This window comes from Sorex araneus, chromosome 5 (assembly GCF_027595985.1).
Source record: "Sorex araneus isolate mSorAra2 chromosome 5, mSorAra2.pri, whole genome shotgun sequence".
Classification (NCBI taxonomy): Eukaryota; Metazoa; Chordata; class Mammalia; order Eulipotyphla; family Soricidae; genus Sorex; species Sorex araneus.
This window is the reverse complement of record NC_073306.1, coordinates 112,008,507-112,029,907: the sequence shown is the minus strand read 5'-3', so window position 1 is coordinate 112,029,907 and position 21,401 is coordinate 112,008,507. Positions and strand designations below refer to the sequence as shown.

Genomic DNA, 21,401 nt, shown 5'->3' with positions numbered 1-21,401 from the left:
AAGGAAATTTTAAAAACCTGGAACAGGAAAAAATAGTTATAAGGAAAAGAAAAAGCAGGCTGAATGTTTGGGGCCTGAGTATAAGGAATAAAGAACACAAGAAATATGTACATGGGCGAGTGCCTCACAGCCTCAAAAGCTGCACCTTACCCAGTGTTCTAGTCCTCTCAGTTTTACTTTCGAAAGTTGGAAGGGGATCTATTATATCTCAGTTTTGATGATACTGATACACCTAGATGGGGTAAGAAGAGAAAAGAATAATGGGCAAGGATTCAAAGATAGAGTTGACCAGGTAGGACTGTATTATTTACAAGGAATAGCAACCTATCTGAGCTATACTAAGGGGAAATGTGTCCCAGAATTCAAGATCAACTGGGTCTAAGGAATGGAACAGATCCAGAGACAGTATAAGAGGCTAAGGAAACCCTTTTCTCTACTTTTCATTTCTTATTTAATCCGATTTAATCAATCTTTTGCTTCCCTATCCACCTAACTTTACCTCTTTCTCATTACAAAGCCTCAAGAAAAGAGTCATATGAGTCTGCAAGGGATCAGACTTGAACTGGGACAGGCTCAGGGCAAAAGTTATATTAATCTTTAAACCTGTCAATGAGACAGAGTGAAAATAGAGCGGGGTTTCACAAACAAAAGAATAGATTGCACTTGGTTGTGTTGGGTTCTCTGGAAGAAAATTGGGGAATAAATAAAGTCTTCTAAGATAAAGAGGTTCACCTTGGACATTTGAACTAATTTCCAAATGTTTTCAAGGCTTTAGTGTCTTTATGTTGCATATTCCGTGGGCAGAGGAATGAAGTCTGCAAAGCATACTAACTTTGCAATCTAGTTAATTCACACTGTCTATCTTTCAAATACTTAGCAGTCATATGTGGCTTATGACTATTCAGTTGGGTAGTGTCATTATAGATATTAAAATTATACATACAGTAGATGAATAGTTTTAGAACGTAAATTATATTCTATTTTGACTTTTTTCTTGTTTTTATTAGAGCCAATGAAATTGGCCTTATCAATTGAAGCTAAGGCATGGAAGATGTTACTTTGTCGATATTTGAATGAAGAATACAAAAAGAAAATGATGGACATGATAGTATTTATCAATGAGTACTTAAAAAAATTATCTAGACCTATTCGTGATTTAGATGATGTGAGATTTGCAATGGAAGCCTTGTCAAGTATCCGTGATAATGAAATTCAAATGGATATGACTTTGGGACCAGTTGAAGTGAGAAATTATAATTTATTTCTTATTTTGAATACTCTATTTAAAAATAGAAACAATAAAGAAGAGATTCTAATAACATTTTTTTATCTACTTTATGATACAGTCTGCCTAGTTCTCCTTACAGGTGTTGAAGTCTTTAGGCAACTATTGGCAACTGCAGTGGTGAACAGTAATAAACAACAAATATTAGACAGCAAATAATATTTAGGTTTAAGCAGTATCATTTTTCCCCAAACTTACACATTTTACAGAAGAAGAGAAGAGTGATCTATGTAGAATTGCAAAGAGTTACAGAGAAGAATTACATATGCTCACATCTGTCTCAAGATGATAGGCAAGTTTTCCAATGATCTCAAGTTCTTAAACTTGATCAAAACTGCAAAGTCCCTTTGCTCTTTGAGAAAATATATGCACAGGTCCAGGAGATTAGAATATGAACAATATTGGGTAGCCCAGTTTTCTATCTACCACAATTGTTTTATGACAATTATTTAGTATTTCTGACTCGTGGAGTAGCGAGACGTCACAGCAGATAAGGAGCTTGCCTCGCATGCTTCCAAGTCCAGGTCCAATCCCTAGTACCATACACGGTCCCCTACACACTGTTAGGAGTAATCTCTGAGCAGAGTCAGGAATAAGCCCTTTGCACAACCAGGGGTGGTACAATGCCCAACCCCTGCTCCCACATATACATAAAAAAGTTCTAGCTCTTGTTGCTAAAACTGTCATTTAAGAAATCAGAAAAATACCAGATTCTTAAGTCATTTGATTAGTTTTTAAAAAATGATCTGTAGATAATTCATCCTCTATTGCCTGCAATACCTGGGAAATTGGCATACCTTATCCCTTCTTAGTACCCAATATTCATGACTGAACATTACTTTTTTTTCTTTTGAAGAATTATGTTATTTGCAGCACCATGATTTACAATGCTATTTATGATTGGGTGTGATGTGTACAACACTTCAACACTGTAATCTTCACCAAAGGTCCTCTTACCTCCACCACTGTCTCAGGGCTCCCCCCTCCACTCATTCATCCTTCCATGTGGCAAGTTTAGTTTTTAAAAAAATATTTTTGGACCACACTTGCAGTGTTCAGGGCTTACTCCTGGCTCTATTCTGAGTGATCACTCCTGGTGGGTCTTGAAGGACCATATGAGGTATCAGTATTGAGCCTGGTTGGTTGCATGCAAGGTAAGTGCTATGAATTCTATAGACTAGTTCTCATGAATATTATTTTTTGGGGACCCATTTAGAATTTGTACTTTTTAATAGATCATGAGCTTTATATCTTTCCAATTTCTTAAAATATTGGTGTTTGGAACTTTTGGGTGCTGACCTCTTCATTTCTTAAGACTTTTCTGAGGCTTAATTGTTTAGTATATATTTTTGTAAAATCCATTGCCGATCAATTTAATCAATCATATTTCTTTCCTTGGGAGTATTAGCTACATCATTATTTCTTTCCATCCTATAGATAGCAACCTGTATTTTAATAAAATATGGAGAAATAGTACTGGTACTATACCAGTAGTACTGGTACAAAATCAAGAAGTGTATAGTACTTCTTTGTATAGTACTGGTATAAACTCAAGAAGTGAGAGGCGGATAAATGAATCTAAGGGCTATTTTCTAGGATAGTAGTATCTCAATGTGATCACCATGCTTCCATCAGAATTACTTGCTTCTTAAATGTAGATTTCAGTGTCGAGGACCTAGAATCAATACACGATGCCGGGGGCGGGGGGGCGGTGGTCTAGGTGTGCTTTTCATACATATTTAATTTTGGGAACCACTTTTAGAAAGTATGCTGTCTTCCAAGATGTACTAATGTTTCTAGAAGCCTCTAAATTATGTAGCAATTGATTTCCTTGTAATGTTTCTCAACTCTACCCAAACTTCCCAGGAAGCCTATGCCATTTTAAACAGATTTGAAGTTGAAGTAACCAAAGAAGAGTCAGAAGCAGTTGATACCTTGAGGTATTCTTTCAACAAGTTGCAGAGCAAAGCTGTAAGTGCAAATTTAATTCTTATTAAAAGTTAGTGTATGTTATTTTTCATAACTGCTGAAACATAATATAAATTTACTATTTAAAACTTTATAATTCAGTGAGTTTTTAAGTATGTGCACAGAATTGCAAAATAATCATCAAACAATTTGAAAACATTTCCATAATTTCAAAAATAAGTCACTCTTAAGTGAGATAGAGAAGGGACAAATATGACAATAATAGCCGGAAATGATCATGTTAGACAAGAATTGAATATTAAAAGTAGGTAATAGATAATCCTGATTATCTTTCAGTATCTGTATTGAAATCCACAATGACCAAAAAGAGAAGAAAGAAGAGAGGGAGGGAAGAAGGGAGAGAGAGAGAAAGAGAGAGAAAGGGAGAGAGAGGAGAGAAAAAGAGGAGAGAGAAAGAAGAAAGAAGAGAAAGGAGAGAGGGGGGAGAGAGAAAAAGTGGAGAGGAAGGAAGGAAGGAAGGAAGGAAGGAAGGGAGGGAGGGAGGGAGGGAGGGAGGAAGGGAGGGAGGGAGGGAGGGAGGGAGGGAGGGAGGGAAAGATAGAAGGAGAAGGGAGTGGGGAAGGAGGGAGGAAGGGAGGAAGGGAAGGGAGGGAAGGGAGTAAGGAAAGGAAGGAAAGGAAAGGAAGGAAGGAGGAAAGGAATGAAGGAAGGAAGGAAGGAAGGAAAGAAGGAAGGAAGGAAGGAAGGAAGGAAGGAAGGAAGGAAGGAAGGAAGGAAGGGAGGCAGGGAGGGAGGGAGGAAGAAAAGGAAGGAAGGAGGGAAGGAAGGAACGAAGGAAGGAAGGGAGGGAGGGAGGGAGGGAAGGAGGAAGGAAGGAAGGGAGGAAGGAGGGAAGGAAGGAACGAACGAACGAAAAAACGAAGGAAGGGAGGGAGGGAGGGAGGGAGGGAGGGAGGAAGAAAGGGAAGGATAGAAGGAGGAGGGAGTGGGGAAGGAGGGAGGAAGGGAGGGAGGAAGGGAGGGAAGGGAGTAAGGAAAGGAAGGAAGGAGGGAAGGAAGGAAGGAAGGGACGAGGGAGGGAAGGATGGAGGAAGGAAGGAAAGGAAGGAAGGAGGGAATGAAGGAAGGAAGGAAGGAAGGAAGGAGGGAAGGAAGGAAGGAGGGAAAAGGAAAGGAAGGAAGCAAGGAAAGAAGGAAGGAATGAGAAATGGAAGGAAGGAAGGAAGGAAGGAAGGAAGGAAGGAAGGAAGGAAGGGAGGGAGGGAGGGAGGAAGGGAGGGAGGGAGCAAGGGAGGGAGGAAGGAAGGAAGGAAGGAAGGAAGGAAGGAAGGAAGGAAGGAAGGGAGGGAGAAAGGAAGGAAGAAAGGGAGGAAGGGAGGGAGGGAGGAGGGAGGGAGGAAGGGAGGAAGGAAGGAAGGAAGGAAGGAAGGAAGGAAGGAAGGGAGGGAGGGAGGGAGGGAGGGAGGGAGGGAGGGAGGGAAGGAGGGAGGGAGGGAGGGAGGGAGGGAGGGAGGGAGGGAGGGAGGGAGGGAGGGAGGGAGGGAGGGAGGGAGGGAGGGAGGGAGGGAGCCAGGAAGCCTTTATCCAATATCTATCACTCCTCTTCTCTTCTTCACCTCTCCCTTCCTTCCTCACCCTAGTCCCTGAAAACTACTAATCTGCTTTCTATCTATATAGATTTGCCTTTTCTCGACATTTAATATAGGTCATACAATATAACTTCTGTGAAGTACTACCACACTTTTTTTTAATGGCCAATGAGATGTTGAGTATCTTTTAATGTACTTTTTGGAAATTTTCATATTTTCTTTGAATACATCTGAATTTAAATCCTTTGCTTTTTAAAAAAGTGTGTTACCTATTTTTGAATTGTACTGATGACCTGAGCTGGGTCTGCCAGAAATCCCTTTCCGAACTGCAATTAGAGAAGATGACTTTGTTTCTTGGGTCATGAGATAGAATAATGTGCATCTTCTTCTGTTGGTGCATTTGGGTTTTAGATGGGTACCTTTTTTTTCCTTACTAACAACTTCACAGAGGTACCCTTGTTAGTACAAGACATATGTGGGATGGCAAACTTACTAGCATAGAACTAAAGTTTTTATTAAAATACTTTTTTGCACTCTCATCTCTCATGTTGTGTGTGTGTGTGTATTTGTGGTGTTAATGTGTTTAATTCTAGGTTTCTGTGCAAGATGAACTGGTTCAGTTGCAGCCAAAGTTCAAGAATGATCTACTTGAGTCTGTGGAAGTTTTTCAGGAAGATGTAGTGAACTTCACAGAATCATATGAAATGGTAATTTGAGTATTTTCATGTTGCGTATTAAAATGTTTCTTATTCTGCTTATATATAATGAAAGTGAGATATACAATGTGTATGGTATGCAAGATGCTATATAATTACAACTCTCAAAAAAGGGGAGAATTCTTTGAGGAGATATTTTTGAAGAAGAAAGAAAATTTAACTATTAATAGGGACTATTGCTTTGGAGATGGTAAAATGTACAAAGGGTCTGATTAAGCTCTTTTTCAGGGTCCAAATTCTCATGAAGAGAAATGTATTATAATTATTGGAAGGTTGTAAGGGCCTAATATCAGGGTCTTATGATTCTATTTTTTCACTGTCTTAAAGGGTGATTGAAAATTAAATAACAAATTGTCATTTTTATCAGTCTTACTGATCATTCATCCTCACAAATAACTCCAAAATGGTTGTTTTAAGTTAAACTCAGAAGTTGGGCATATTCCCTAAACATATTCTACTTTATTTTTGTGATAACAGTAGGTTTGGATTCATAACATAAGTTAACTGCTGGTGCTACTTTTGCAGAACATCTTAAAATTTATTCATTTTAATTTTTTTAATTGAATCACTGTGAGGTAGACCCTTACAAAGCTGTTCATAATGAGGTTTCAGTCGTCCATTGTTCCAACACTCATCTCTCTACCAGTGTCTATTTTCCAACACCAGTGTCCCAGTTTCCCTCTCATCATCGCCCCCGCCCCCAGGCTACCTGTATGGCAGGTATATAGCAAAATTTTAACCTGTACTAAATGTACCTCTTTCAGTTAGGCCAACTGACATCTTGTTGCTCTGTCATTCAGTTAATACTGCTACTCTGGTCTGCAATTTAGCACGCTTTGAACACTCACGATCATCTGAGATCCTGTTTGCAACTAGTTTTTTGACCCATGGATATCAGAGACTGCTGCTGCTTCTTCCAAGCACTCAAACTGTGTGGCTCTTTAGGCTAAACAATTCATGATAGGACACCAAGGAGAGAGTATAGTGGAGGTATAGAACCTGTCTTACACTCATTGGCCCAAATTTGATGTCCAGAGCCACATATGTTCCCCCAAACACAATGAGGAATGATCCCTGAGCACTGCCAGGTATGGTCAAAACAACAAAAATAAAAACAAACAAAACATAAGGAAAAGAAATTAGCACAAGAAGGTTGTTCTGAGAACTCTGTCATTTATTTTAATATACAGCCACAACCTCACCATTTATAAATATAAATGAAATGAGACAAACTTCATACAGGAGGTGGAAGTTTGCCACAATAAAGCCAGTCGGACTGGCACATTCAACCTGTCCAGCGGGCATCAGTCGCAGAGAACGAGAAAAGAAAACATGTGACATGCAAAGGAAACAAATACACAAGGACTGTCTATGCTTTAGGGTTGTCTGGGGACTCACAGTCTGGCCAGTTGTTCAATACAATGCTGCTCCCTGACTGCTTTCCAACGTGAGTGCTACTGCCTCAGCTGAGAAGGCTAGTAAGGACATCAAAGCCCGGTGGGTGCAGCAAGAGCAGAGACTGGGATATTTCACATAGCAGATCAGCAAGCACCCTCGAAATATAGTTTCGACAATTTCCTATTCAGTTTTTGCCTATGTTACCCTCTACATCTAAAGATACTTGACTGCGTTTTTTCTAAATTTGGGGGAGCACATGCTTGCTGTCCATTTATATTCTAAGACCTAAACTGTTTTCCCTCAAGACTGTTCTGAATGTGGGATTTTTATTAGAACAATCTTCCATAATAAACAAAATGTTTCTTCACAAACTATGTTAAATCTTATAAAAAGGAATAAGTGATCCTAAAAATGATTGCAGTCACGGCTGTATAGCTCTGTGAATATAAAAAACATTGATTTGTACCAACCTAATTGTGTGGATTATATAACATGTGAACTATATCTCAAAAATTGTTAGAGGAAAAGCAAAAACTTCATGTACAGGACAAAATTTGACCATTTCAATTTTTTAATTGTTTATTTATTTAAAGGAAAATGATAAATCCAATAAATTGAGAATGTATATCTGGTTAAGAATTTAAGTGGAGGAGCTGGAAAGAAAGAACAGAGGTTAAGGTGCTTCCTTGCAAGTAGTCAACCCAGTTGTAACCCCGTTACCATATATGGTCCCCCAGTCCCATCAGGAGTAATCCCCAAGCACAGAGCCAGGAGTAAGCCTTAAGCACAGCTGGATGTAGCCCAAAAAACAAAAAAGAAAAAGAATTTAAGTGGAGATTATCTTGTTCACTTGTAGGAAGGACCCATGGTTCCAAATATACCACCCCAAGAAGCTAGCAATAGGCTGCAGATTTTTCAGGTAAAAGTAAAATTATTTTCTTTATATTGACAATGTGATGTTATTTATTTTCATTCTTATTAAATAACTATGATTTAATATTGATAGCTGAGTTTTAGGTATATAAAATTTTAACACCAATACCTCCACCAGTGTCAATTTCCGTCCACCAGTTTTCCCGTATCTTTCCCCACCTCAAGCCTCACCACATCCCCACCTGTTACCTTGACAGGCACATTACAGAGTTTCAGTGGTTGCAGCTTAGATCTCAAATTGCATGATTTTAAGCACCTACATGATAGGTATCAGGTAAATATTTTTTCCCACTCTGTGGGCTCTTTCTGTATCTTAGTCACTGTTTCTTTTGAGGTGCAGAATCTTCTTAGTTTAATGTATATGTTTGTTTCCATTTGCTTGGTCAGTGGTGTTTCATCCTTCAAGATGCCTTTAGCTTCAATGTCTTGGATGCTTCTGCCTACATTTTCTTCCATGTACCTTATGGATCGGGTTTGATGTTGAGGTCTTTAATCCACTTTGAGCTGACTTTTGTGCTTGGCATTAGATAGAGGTTTGGGTTCATTCTTTTGCATGTAGCTGTCCAGTTTTCCCTGAACCACTTGTTGAAGAGGCTTTCCTTGCTCCACCTCACATTTCTTAGTCTTCATCAAAGATTAAGTGATCATATACTTGAGAAGCTGTGTCAAAATACTCAACGCTATTCCATTGGTCTTCGGGTCTGTTTGTATTCCAGTACCATGCTATTTTAATTACTACCACTTTGTAGTACAGTTTGAGATGGGAGAAGATGATGCCACTCATCTTCTTTTTTCCCAAGGATTTGGCTATTCATGAGGGTTTATTACTCCATATGAATTTCATGAGTGTTTTGTCTATTTCTTTGAAAAATGCCATGGGTATCCTTCTAGGGACTGTATTGAATCTATAATGCTTTGGGGACTATTGCCATTTTGACAACATTAATCCTCCTGATCCATGAGCAGGAGATGTGTCTCCATATCCTATGGTCCTCTTATTTCTTGAGGAAGTGTTTTGTAGTTTTCTTTGTATAGGTACTTCACCTCTGTAGTTAAGCTGATTCCAAGGTACTTAATTTTCTGAGGCACTGTTGTGAACGGGATTGTTTTTTCAGTATCTTCTTCTTTTATTATTTGTGTATAAGAATGACTGGAGCGATAGCACAGCGGGTAGAGCATTTTCCTTGCATGCAGCCTACCCGGGTTCAATTCCCCTGTCCCTCTCGGAGAGCCCAGCAAGCTACCGAGAGTATCCCACCTGCACAGCAGAGCCTGGCAAGCACCTTGTGGTGTATTCAATATGCCAGAAACAGTAACAACAAGTCTCACAATGGAGACATTACTGGTGCCCACTCAAGCAAATCGATGAGCAACCGGATGACAGTGACAGTGTATAGGAAAGCCATGCACTTTTTTATAATCCGCCACTCTGCTATACAAACCTATTATTTCTAGGAACTCTTCTGTAGAGCCTTCAGGGTTCTCTAAGTATAGTATCATGTCATCTGCAAATAGTGTTAGCATGATTTCTTCCTTTCCTCTCTGGATGGTATGGTATCTTTTTCTTGCTATGGCAAGTACTTCCAGTACTATATTGAATTGAAGTGGTAAGAGTGGGCAGTCTTGTCTTGTTACCAATCTTAGAGGGAACAATATCCATGATATATATATATGTACATACACACACATATATATACATATATACATACATATACGTTTATATATCTTTAATTCCAGCACCACATAGTACCATTTGATCACTATAGATTTATAATATAGCTCCAAAGTAGATATATTTCATAAATTTATATCTACTAAATTTCATTATATCTCTAAATTTCTTGTTTTTTCAATATGTTTTGGCTATTGGTAATCTTTTCTGATTCCATACAAAATTTAATACTAACTTTTCAAGATCCTAGAAGAATGCCACCTGAATTTGGATGAGGATTGCATTGAGTATATTTAATAGCTTAGGAAGGATAGTCATTTTAATAATATTGATCCTTTCCAATCCATGAACAAGGGATATATTTCCAGTTCCTAAGGTCTTCATCTGTTTCTTAAGTGATTTAAAGCTATCATGGTATATATCTCCTACACCTTTGTTTAAGCTGATTTCTGGGTACTTGATATTTTTGGATACTATCTTAAATAGGACAGACTCCTTGATTGCTTTATCCTCTGATTCTTTCTTTGTATATAAGAATGTATTTACTGTGTACTTGGCCACTTTGCTGTATTAATTTATTGTTAGTCAAGCTTTCTTGTGGACTCCTTAGGGTCTTCTATGTGTATCATCATGTCATATGCAGATGGTGATAATTTGAGTTGTTCTCCAATTTGGATCCCTTTAATTTGTTCTTCTTTCCTGATTGCTGCAGCCAGTACTCCTCTTACATGGGAAACAGCAAAAGCTGTATTAAGGAGAATAGCAATGTAGGCCTACATTAAGAAAAAACTAAACATGTGTCTCATAAATCTGGAGAAGGAACAATAACCAAATCCATAAAGTAGAAGAAGGAGGGAAATAATAAAACCTAGAGCAGAAATCACCAATATGGAAGGTTCTTCACCTTAGGAGCGCAAAGTTTTTTTTTTTAATAGAAACCACAGTTTTGTTTTGTTTTGTTTTGTTTTGCATAAGTCAATTTGATTATGAACAGCCTTTCAGTAATTCTTGCAGGATTGATTTAGTTGTTGCAAATGCCAGCTCTTGTTTGTCTGAAAATGTTCTCCCTCCCTCAAGTCTACATAAGAGTTTAGCAGGGTAGTAGACTCTAGGCTGGAATTTTTTTTATTCAGTACTTTGAATGTGACATTCCACTCTTTCCTGGCTTGTGAGATGTCATATGGAAGGTCTGTTGCTATTCTTATTTGTTTCCTTTATATTTGAGTACTTTCTTCTCTGGCTGCTTTGAGTAGTTTGTCCTTGTCTTTCAATTTTCACCATTTTGAATGTTATGTATCTTGGTGATCTTTTGTTCAAGCATATTTTATTTGGAACTCTTTGGGTCTCTTGAATATGTGCAGGAGCCTTTCTTAAGATATCACAAAAGTTCTCAGTTTTCTTTTTTTTACCCACTGTCCATCCCCTTTACCTTTTCTCTCTCCTTAGGATATTCCTATGATTCAAAGATTGTTTCTCTTGCTCTTAACTTTCAAGAATCTTACATTTTCTTCCATTCATTTACTTTTCTTTTTTTCACTTCATTGTCAATGATGGCTAGTACTTTGTCTTTAATATCACTGTTATGGTCCTCTGCATGTTAAACTTTGTTGCTGTGACTTGCTATTATATTTTTAACTCCTTCAATTACATTTGTATAGACTCATTGATATGATTCAGGATCTTTATGTTGATTGAATTTTTCTTCCAGTGATTACCTTAGTTCCATGGCCATCATAAGGAACATTGATTTTAGTTCCTCATCGATGAGGCTTGAGAGCTTATTTGAGCTCAGTGATTTGCCAAGACTTCTGTCCCTGTCTGCCAGAGCAGTTTAAATCCTTTGTTTCACCATTGTTCCTAAGGATTTGTGTGTGCTACCGTTTGAGTTTAAGATTCCAGATACCAGAGGTCTGAATTAATTTGTTATTTTACAGCAAGCAGTATCACTGTATCACTGTCATCCTGTTGTTCATCAATTTACTTGAGTGGGCGCCAGTAATGTCTCCATTTGTCCCAGCCCTGAGATTTTAGCAGCCTCTCCTTATTTGTTTTTCCCAATGATTGGAGGCTCCTTTCAGGTTCAGGGGAATGAGACCTGTTATTATTACTGTATTTGGCATATCGAATATGCCACGGGGAGCTTGCCAGGCTCTTCAGTGCTAGAAGACTATGATAAATACAACTTAGCCATGACAAATGCAACTTAGCTATTGCTTTATTAATTAGGCAGAATTGTGTTTGTCATTGTCTTCTATGACAAACACAATTCTGCTTAATTAATAAAGCAATACTATACTGACCAGGGCTTTTCAAATATGTTTCTCAACAAAGAGTGAAGATCATTCAGAAAATCAGTGCATTGGTAATTCAAAAATTATGTACAAAATTTCATTAATATAGCCAGAGTTGAAATTACATATAGAAAAGGAAAGTTTTTAATATGTTTAAGGAGAAAACACAAAGAGGCAGCTCCACACCACATAAGTTAATATATACATAAAATTATTCTGAATACACAAAGTTCACCCTATGCCAAAAGTTGGAACACTTTTACAGTAAAAAGCCAGATACTAAATATTTGTGACTTTATGGGTCATGTTGACTGACAATATAACTGAAGCTTAGTTATGGAAACTGAGCTTTGAATTTCATGTTACTTTTAGTGTCTCAAAATATTCTTCTTTTGATTTACTTTTTCAATTCTTCAAATACATTTAACGCAATTCTTAGATCATTGGCCATACCAAAAAATGACTGTGGATCTAAGTATTTTGTAAAATCCCATCCAAGAGTTCAGAGTCAAAACCTTTCACTGTCGAGATGAATTATTCAATTTTCCTCCTTTACTATAGTGACTGAAGAGTAGAAAAAATTGTTTTCTAAAATAACACTATCTTGTCCTTCTCTAGGAATAAAAGTAATACATTTACTTCTAGGAAACTTTGATTAGTTAAGACTAAAGGAGTTACTTACAGCGTGGCAGGGGGAAATGCTATATAAGGTGATGAATAGAAAAAAAGCTCAACACGAACAAAGACAGGAAGAGAGAAAAAGGCAGATTAAAATGATAAATAGTTAAGATCATACTCTAGATAAAGCTGCTCACTCATTGTGCAGCTCTGATTATTTAAGCAGACTTCCTTCAACTCATTAGTCTTAGACTCATGAACACTCTTTTTTTCTTTTCTGCCTTCATGCAGTCATTTTCCTTTAAAATATATGGTAGCAAACTAAACAAAATACTCTGGCTACTATACCAGTGAGCAGCATGGGAGGACCGTGAGCCCTCAGTTCCAGAGAGATGGAGACTGCGCTCAGGGGCTTCACTACTGCAAATCTGAGGTCAACAAACCTCCCACTTAGCATTAAGAATTACTGTTATTGCAAGCAGTACTAAATCTTTTAGTCTAACAATGCCTGTGCCCTTAGGATGTTACTTCACTGGCCGTGTAGCTCAGTGTCTCAATATATTCTTTTGTATAGATGCATTAAAATAACATAGCTGAGGAAGTATATATGACCCAAGAATCTTGACATTGTGGGAAAGAATGGGTTGTCCACCTGGTTTGGGGTTTGAGATGGGTTTGAAAGGGGCTTCTCATTCCAGGGGACCCAGGAAGGATCCGGCAGTTTCGGGGCAGGCTGCCGTTAGTACTCTTGGTGCACCTGAATCATGAAGGAGATGGATGTCAGTTTTCTGGGTCTTTGGGAGCATACCCTGGGTCCAAGAGGGGTTTGGGAGGGGCTTCCTCAGTCCAGGGGACCCAAGAATTGGGTGCAGGTGACAAAGAAGTCTCTTTCAGAGGAAAAAGTATATGTTTTATTTTGTAATATAATATTTATGTTTCAAGTACATATATACATATATACATATGATTATCATACATATAATTGTATGATTATATGTATGATAATCATACATATAATTGTATGATACATATATAATTGTATGATAATCTGCTAAATAACATGATTATCTGATATTCCTCTATTTTCTGCACTGAAAATCTTTAAAAAATGAATTTTGATATTGAACTTAATTTTATACATTTTCCTATTTTCAATAGTCTCATTTGCATGTAAATTGATTAAAATAATAGATTAAGAAGATGTGTCAAAATAAGATTTTAAATTTTGACAGTTTCCCCACCACCACACTTGTTCCACTTTGTTTTTTTCCTCTTGTATCTTTTATGTTAACTTGCCCAACTCCTTTGACTTACTTCTGACTATACGATTCTCTGTGGATCCAGCAACCACTTAGCATCTTTTTATACTTCAATTCTATCAATTCCTGAGGAATGGGATAATGCTCAGTCAAGAGGACTCTTGGCCCTGCCTGTGGCTGGAATTGCATTTTCATGTCCAAATCCTCAAAAGCAAGTTCTTGTTTAACTCCTCTGCTCCTGCCCTCAAGTAGATGCCAGTATCTAGATTGGGACACAGTTGGAACCTTGCATTAGATGAGTGATTTGTCTCATACACTTATCTCTGATTTGGGTTGTCACTGGTACCTGATCAGCCTGCTCACAAAGAGGTGATTTTGCTTCCCATTTACTTATTTCTATGCATCACTTGTATTTTATTTGCAACCCGAATGGAAAGGACTGCGTGGCTTTACCAGGTAAACAAGATTTTCACCAGTTACTTTAACACCTCTGCACTGTAGCACTGTCATCCAGTTGTTCATCAATTTGCTCGAGCAGGCACCAGTAATGTCTCTATTTATGAGACTTGTTGTTACTGTTTTTGGCATATTGAATACACCACAGGTAGCTTGCCAGGCTCTGCCATGCAGGCAGGATACTCTTGGTAGCTTGCCAGGCTCTCTGAGGGGGACGGAGGAATTGAACCCAGGTCAGCCGCATGCAAGTCAAACGCCCTACCTACTGTGCTATTGCTCCGCTTAATACCTCTAACTGAATTTTTTATTTTTTCTTTCACATTAGTCAGGGACTCCTCAGTCAGCAGATTTGTTGAGGAACCTTTATGCTAACTACCAAGAAAGATTTTTAAACATGTAAAATATAGCTGTGCTCTCTAGGAACAAAGAGCTGATTGGCTCCTCCATTGTCTCCCCAATTTCCGATTGGTTTTTGCAAAATGTGCAGATGTAGTATTCAGGTCTCAGCTCTGTGAGATCTGACACCACCCATTCTCTGCAGCTCCAAGCAGAGCCTGGCGGAGATGCTATATTTTATAGAGAGAGTGTGCATTGTCTGCCCCAAGGGGTAATTTTCACTTGCATTTGTGCCTTAAATGCTGTTAGTACTTAGAATTCTAAATATAGGAGATTCAAGTTGAAGACACAAGTCCATTAACTTTGCTGATTTTAAACTGTTAAAATTATTTTAAAAGGTATTAAAATGGAGAGTTTTGTTTTAAATTTGCTTTTTTACTGGCAGAGAAAATAGTGTTAAATGAATTATACCAATACTTCAATCATCTAAACCCTGTAGGAGAGATGACTAGTCCAAATTAGTGAAAAGGCTTGAATTATATATTTTAAGGCAGTTTTATTGCTTTCAGACATATTTATGTGAACTTAAAATATAGGTTTCTGGGAACCACTTAATTTGTTAAAAAATAATTTTGTATAAAATGATTGCTTTTAGTTTGCTTGAATGTTAATTTTTCGGTGTTTCTAACTTTTCCTTTTCCTCTGGTAGTTTGGTGTCAATGAATTTGCATTCATAAATCTTTGTTCCATAGATAATGCTAAATAAACCTCAACATAGTTTTTATTCTGATTATAATAAATTTTTCTTTAATGGATCCTGAATTAATCAATTTTAGTGTGATTTAAAACCCCTTTTGTAGGCCAATTTTGATGATTTGTGGAGGAAATTTGTTACCTATTCATCTGGCGAACAACTTTTTGGATTGCCTGTGACTGACTATGAGGTGTTACACAAAATCAGGTAAATTTAGACATTGTAAAATTTCTCAAGCGTATACTTAAATACTGTCCATTAGAAAGATCCAGGTCATCATTAAATGCTTTATCCTGCAGAGAAGCACCAGCTGGGGACATTCTTACATACTCCCTTTATTCCTGACCCTGTGGCAGTATTCCCTTTTCCCTCTGACTTTATCTCCAGTTTTCGTATATAGTCTTTATCTACATAAGTAATGTTTTAGGGGAGCAGAAAATTTATTGTAAAAGTTGTGGGTATCAGGTTTAGAATGTGGCTCAATGTGGAGTGCTTGCCTCTGTGTGTGAGGCTGATAGCGCCATCCCCAGTTCTGCCCAGAACGCAGCACCCCTGGAACCATGTAAGTGCTGCCTCTTGGGAGCACCCAGGCCAAATGTGTGTGAGCAGTGAGACTGTGAGAACCCTGGGCGTCACAACAACCCGATAACAACAATAGCAACAACAAAGAAAAGAAGGGGGAAAAAAGTATGAGCATTTGTGGTATATAAAATTTAGCTCTTGCTCTATTACTTTCATTATTTTTGAATAATATCTCAAATTACACGGGAGCATTAATTTTTGATAATGTTTATTTAAAGTTAATCTCTCAGCACCACTGTGTATGGCCCTTCAAAAACAACAAACAAAAATAATAAACCTATCCTGAGCTCTCCATCCCTTTTAACGGCATTTAAGGGAAGTACTTTCCCATGTGGCAGACAAAGAACTCATTGAGATTCAAGTCTAAGGTACATAATTGATTTTTAACAATAAGAATCAATTTTAAACAACAAACCTAGGATTTAAGCAAATACATTTCAATAGGATTTTAAATATAACCTTTCTCAAAGGCAAAATGAGAACAGTGGTAAAACTAGCTCATTAGAATCTTGGTTTTAGAAGAGAATTTTATGATAACTTCTTTTAAGTCTCAGCATAAAAATTTCATGGCAATATAGAAATGAAATTGTCTGAAGATCCATTAATGCATCAGCCACTTTGGGAGGATTGTTTGTTTTCTTTTTTAAAAGTAGTTATTCTCCAAAGTTAGCCAAATGATCAGCTGAATTAGAACTACCCGTGTCTGGCCCTTGCCCATATTTCACTGAATTAGAATCTCTGGGACTAGGTCCTAGGAGATTGGCCTAAAATCTCTATTTAATTCTTTTGCACACTCAGTCTGAACCTCAATGTTTTATTTTCACCCTCATAAGACCAGGAAAAATAATCAACCTCATTTATCATCTAGAGCAATGGACTCTTTTTGCTTCCATTTTTTTAATATTTAAAAATAATTTTATGAATAATTTATAAGGGGGAGAATAAAGAAGTGATAAAAACAATTTTTTGGGCATTTTAATAATAATTGAAGCAAATAAATCCCTCTTTTTTATTGTAGAATGTCTTGGTTTAAAAACCTATGTAACCAAAATGAAAAATAATTTTTAATGCAACTTGCTGCCCATTACCTGTCTGGCTCAAACCTGGTGCACGCCCATTTGGTAATCTCTTGTTTCAGATTTAACCATCTCCAGTAGCTTATAAAGGGTCTAGCAGTGTAATTGCAAGATAGATAGTGATATATTCTATTAAAACATAAGCAGATTTTATCTTTGGTCTCAAGACCATCAATAATTAACAGTGAAATGTAAGTCATTTCACTGTTAATTATTAATCTTTATATATACTAATCTTTATATATACTTAGCTAAAATTGGATCCAGTGGTTTGCATGGGATGGTGTAAATGTTGAGGAGCTGCTGGGAGAATTTGCAAACTGCATTGAGACATTAGTTTGATGTTTTGCAAAAAAGAGTTTGAACCTAAAATCCCTTTATTTTAATATCTCGCTCTAGATGTGAGGAATGGAAATAATTATTTCTGCGAAGTAAATTCAAAATATAAAAAACAATAATTTTACTTAAAAAAGGTTTTGAAGTCTACTTTAAGAGCTGATTTAATATTAGAAGCCAGAAAAATTTGTGTGGTGAGGGATGGTCGAAAGTATTGATAATGTCCTCTCTGTATCTTCCTAAAGCATATGAGAGTGAAATCTTTGTCATTACTTTGGAAGTGTGATCCAGGGGATAAGACCCTGAGAAAATTTATTGATCATACTGGCACCCACAGTCTATGGCTCAACCGTCCTAAAATATTTTATGTTTTCCCTTTTTTTATAAAAGTTCTTGTGATCATGTAAACAACGTTGTTGCTTTGATAGCAACATAAGTCTGCCATCTTCCAGCTGCTGACTTGTTGCCAGTAAAGCCTGTCCTCACCTGTCAACCTTGTCTGTTGTTTGGCAGTGGAACTGCAAGAAGCAGTGGAACTTGGACCTCAGGGTACCGGTTTCAGAATGAAATTAGGAACCTAGGGTAAAAGATTTCACTGAATGACTACCCCCACCCAGGAGCTTGGGTCTCGGTTTCTATGGGCAAGTTTCATGCACAGAAAGATTATCTAAATGCTTTTTAACAAAGAATAGTTAAGGCTGTAATCCAGAGACACAAAACAGAATCTCAGAACCGAGCACCTCTCTGCAGAAATGCCTCTGGACTTGAAGCCAGACCGATTTCACCGGGGGTGGGGCGGGGGTTGCCTCAGATAGGGGCAGCTGCCAATTTTTCAGAATACAATGAGAAATTCAGGTTCAGTGACAGCACACTCCAGGCCTCAAGGGGTAAGGAATGAGTCAGTCGTCTCATCCTCCCATCCCCATGGGACCCTGGAGGACTCTCCCACAAACTGCCTCTGGCTGCTATTTAAGCTTATTAATGGCCGGGATCCAGAGACACACAAAAGAATCTTGGAGCTGAGCAGCTTGCTGCAGAAATTTCTCCAGACACTAATTATCTAAAATTTTAGAATTCCAGGAGTGCATGGCCACTCTTCTGGCTGCGTGACATCTTATGCTGTTAATACAAGCAATGCAAAAGGGAGTATGGGGAAAATTGTCTGCCATAAAGGCAGGGGGAGGGGTGGGATGGGGGAGGGATACTGGGGACATTGGTGGTAGAAAACGTGCACTGGTGGAGGGATGGGTGTTCGATCACTGTATGACTGAAATTTAAGTATGAACGCTTTGTAGCTGTATCTCATGGCGATTCAATAAAAAAATAAAATAAATGTAAGAAAAACAGAGAAAAGTTAATTTCTCACATTCTTAGTTAATCTAGAGTACACTATTTCTGAACTTTTTGTTTAATGTTAAATAGAAACCCTGTTTATAACTTTAAAAGTAGGAATTTATTTTTACAGTCAACTTAGAGCCATAAATGTACAGAAGGATGTATAGACCAAATTGTTTCAATCTCTGGCCTGAGAACAGGGCTTTTAGGATAAGAGCCTGAAATAACCTTTGGTCCTTATATGCAAGGATTTGAGGATGGGGAGCTACTTGGACCCTGCAGTACAAGGATTACCCAGGCATATTGGCGGGGACCTTCAGGGCCACACTGACAGTGCTCAGGGAGCCTCAGGACACACCCAGTGACACTCAGAGTCAGCCACATGCAAGGCAGCACCTTAGTCTCTGTGTGTTCTCTCAGCCCCCTGGATTCTGAAACTTTCCCACTCATGACCCCTGTCAGTGAGAAATTTTTATGTGACCTGGGAATATAGATATATGAAGTAGGCATACAAATAAAATATTTAAAGATAATATTCCATAAAAATTTATTTTAAAATAAAATTTAGAAAATGATGTGACCCCATCTAGAGCCACAAGCCTCAGTTTAATTAACTGGGCCTACGCTACCTATAAAGTGAGAATGCAGCTAGGCTATTCTCTCAGTCTCGGGCAATTCATGAACATGACAGAGACGGGCAGGTATGTGGACTTTTCTGGGCTTTTCACAACACGGGGCTTCTTCGCAGTAAACCACTGTGTTTGCTTATTCCAGCTTCTAGACAACTCTATAGTATTCTCAGCGTATAAAGGTATTTCTAACAAGGGGAATCGTTTTTGAAGTGAGGCTCGTAAGCGACACTTTGGGTTCCTGGATCTCCTGGGAACACTTGGCCAGCTGTGCTAGCTGCTGAGGACCATCATGGACAAGCTGGTGCTCGAGGGTTCATGTGGTTCCAGAGTTTGAACCCAGTTCCCTCTGACTACTGACCTCTCTCCCTAGCTCCATATACTTTTATTTTTGTTTATTTTTCAGTCCGTAGATGGAAGTCCATTGGACATGTAAGGAAAAACTTCTGATAGAAAAGTGATGTTGGAGCTAGGACTTAAAGGCAGATAGTTTTATAAAACTTGTTGCATTTGAAAGTTAAAAAAGCAAAACATTAGCTTTAGCTTTTATCATCTTATCAAGTTCTGGTCATGTGGCAATGATTGGTATGAGTAATCAGACCTCTGGTCAATGTCAAATCAGTATGAGTTGAAATGTTTAGGAGCTGTAAACTTAATGGATTTTATTTCATAAGTCTTGAAAATCAATATGTTTGTGTGTATACTGATGTTTGTGAGACACTATACATATAATGTATAAAATATTTGTAGAATGAACTCCTTTTATCCAATAGTAGAGTTTAATTTTAAAACATTATGTAATGACTTAGGTATTTGGTTTTTCAGAAAAGAACTCAACTTGTTGCAAAAGTTGTATGGATTATATGATACAGTCATGGGCAGTATTAGTGGTTATTATGAGATACTCTGGGGAGATGTTGACATTGAAAAAATTAATGCGGAACTGCAAGAATTTCAAAACAGGTTAGTTTCAATTAAGTTACCTTTTTTACAGTGCCCACATTCTTAGATTTCTTTTGGTATTTTTAAAATGAATTTATCCCCTGAAATATTACCACAAATACATAATCTTCAAAGAAATGTTTGGATGAAATAGTCTTCCTGTTTTTCCCAAAGATGTCGTAAACTTCCAAAGGGACTTAAAGATTGGCAAGCTTATTTGGATCTCAAGAAAAGAATTGACGATTTCAGTGAGTCATGTCCTCTCCTGGAAATGATGACCAATAAGGCGATGAAGCTGAGACACTGGGATCGAATCTCTGAGCTAACTGGAACCCCATTCGATGTGGAGTCTGATTCTTTTTGCCTTAGAAATATTATGGAAGCACCTCTGCTAAAAAATAAGGATGACATTGAGGTACATAAGATTATAAGGTCTTATAAGTGGCCCACTAAAGGAGATATCCTTTTATTTTCTAAAAATTATGCAATGGTGTTTTAGTAGTGTGTAAATAAATTATCCTCTTTAATGCACCCTTTTATGCTAAGGATGATTCTGAAATCCCTGAGTATTGGAAAATTGCTAAGCTAAGGCGAGAATATGAAATACGTTAGTTCTGGAAGATAGACAGCAATTTATCTGCATTAGTAAAGCACATTAGTACAGTACACAGTACTTTCGTTTTAAAGTCATCTATTTCTGGATAAGTGATAGTATAGCAGGTGATAGTACAGCAGGTAGGTTGCTTACCTTGCACATGGCCAACAGGTTTTGGTCCCCGACACCCCATATAGTTTCCCAAACCCACCAGGAGTGATCCCTAACCACCTCTGGTGTGGCCCAAAAACAAATTAAAAAGACCTAACCGAACAAAAATATATTTCTTTCACAATAAATTCACAATAAATTGTGAATTTCTCAGGACTATTTTGCAAATTTCTAATTCTTTATTTTTACCCATTATTTATTAAAATTTTAAATCAGTTACATTTTTTTCCATGATTTTAAATTTTTTTCTTCTTAATGCCTAGTGTTTCCCTGGCATCTCTTTCTTTGTTTTAAAGCTGAAATGTAATTGATATATAGCACATCACTTTTATGTATGTGCATAATTATTTGATATATGTACTGTACTGTCACTGTCACTGTCATCCCATTGCTCATCAATTTGTTTGAGTGGGCACCAGTAATGTCTCCATTGTGAGACTTGTTGTTACTGTTTTTGGCATATCGAATACGGCCACAGGTAGCTTGCCAGGCTCTGCCG

The 21,401-nt window shown here is 37.6% G+C and overlaps 1 protein-coding gene across 1 annotated transcript in view; it reads left to right on the top strand.

The window, feature by feature from the left end:
* DNAH8 (dynein axonemal heavy chain 8) overlaps positions 1 to 21,401 on the top strand; it is a 414,847-nt gene that overhangs the window by 152,901 nt on the left and 240,545 nt on the right. Inside the window, exons 29-35 of the mRNA XM_004619333.1 lie at positions 1,008 to 1,243; positions 3,152 to 3,256; positions 5,397 to 5,510; positions 7,774 to 7,836; positions 15,343 to 15,443; positions 20,020 to 20,157; positions 20,311 to 20,551. Coding sequence (XP_004619390.1) covers positions 1,008 to 1,243; positions 3,152 to 3,256; positions 5,397 to 5,510; positions 7,774 to 7,836; positions 15,343 to 15,443; positions 20,020 to 20,157; positions 20,311 to 20,551 — 998 coding nt within the window. The remainder of the gene's footprint in view (positions 1 to 1,007; positions 1,244 to 3,151; positions 3,257 to 5,396; positions 5,511 to 7,773; positions 7,837 to 15,342; positions 15,444 to 20,019; positions 20,158 to 20,310; positions 20,552 to 21,401) is intronic.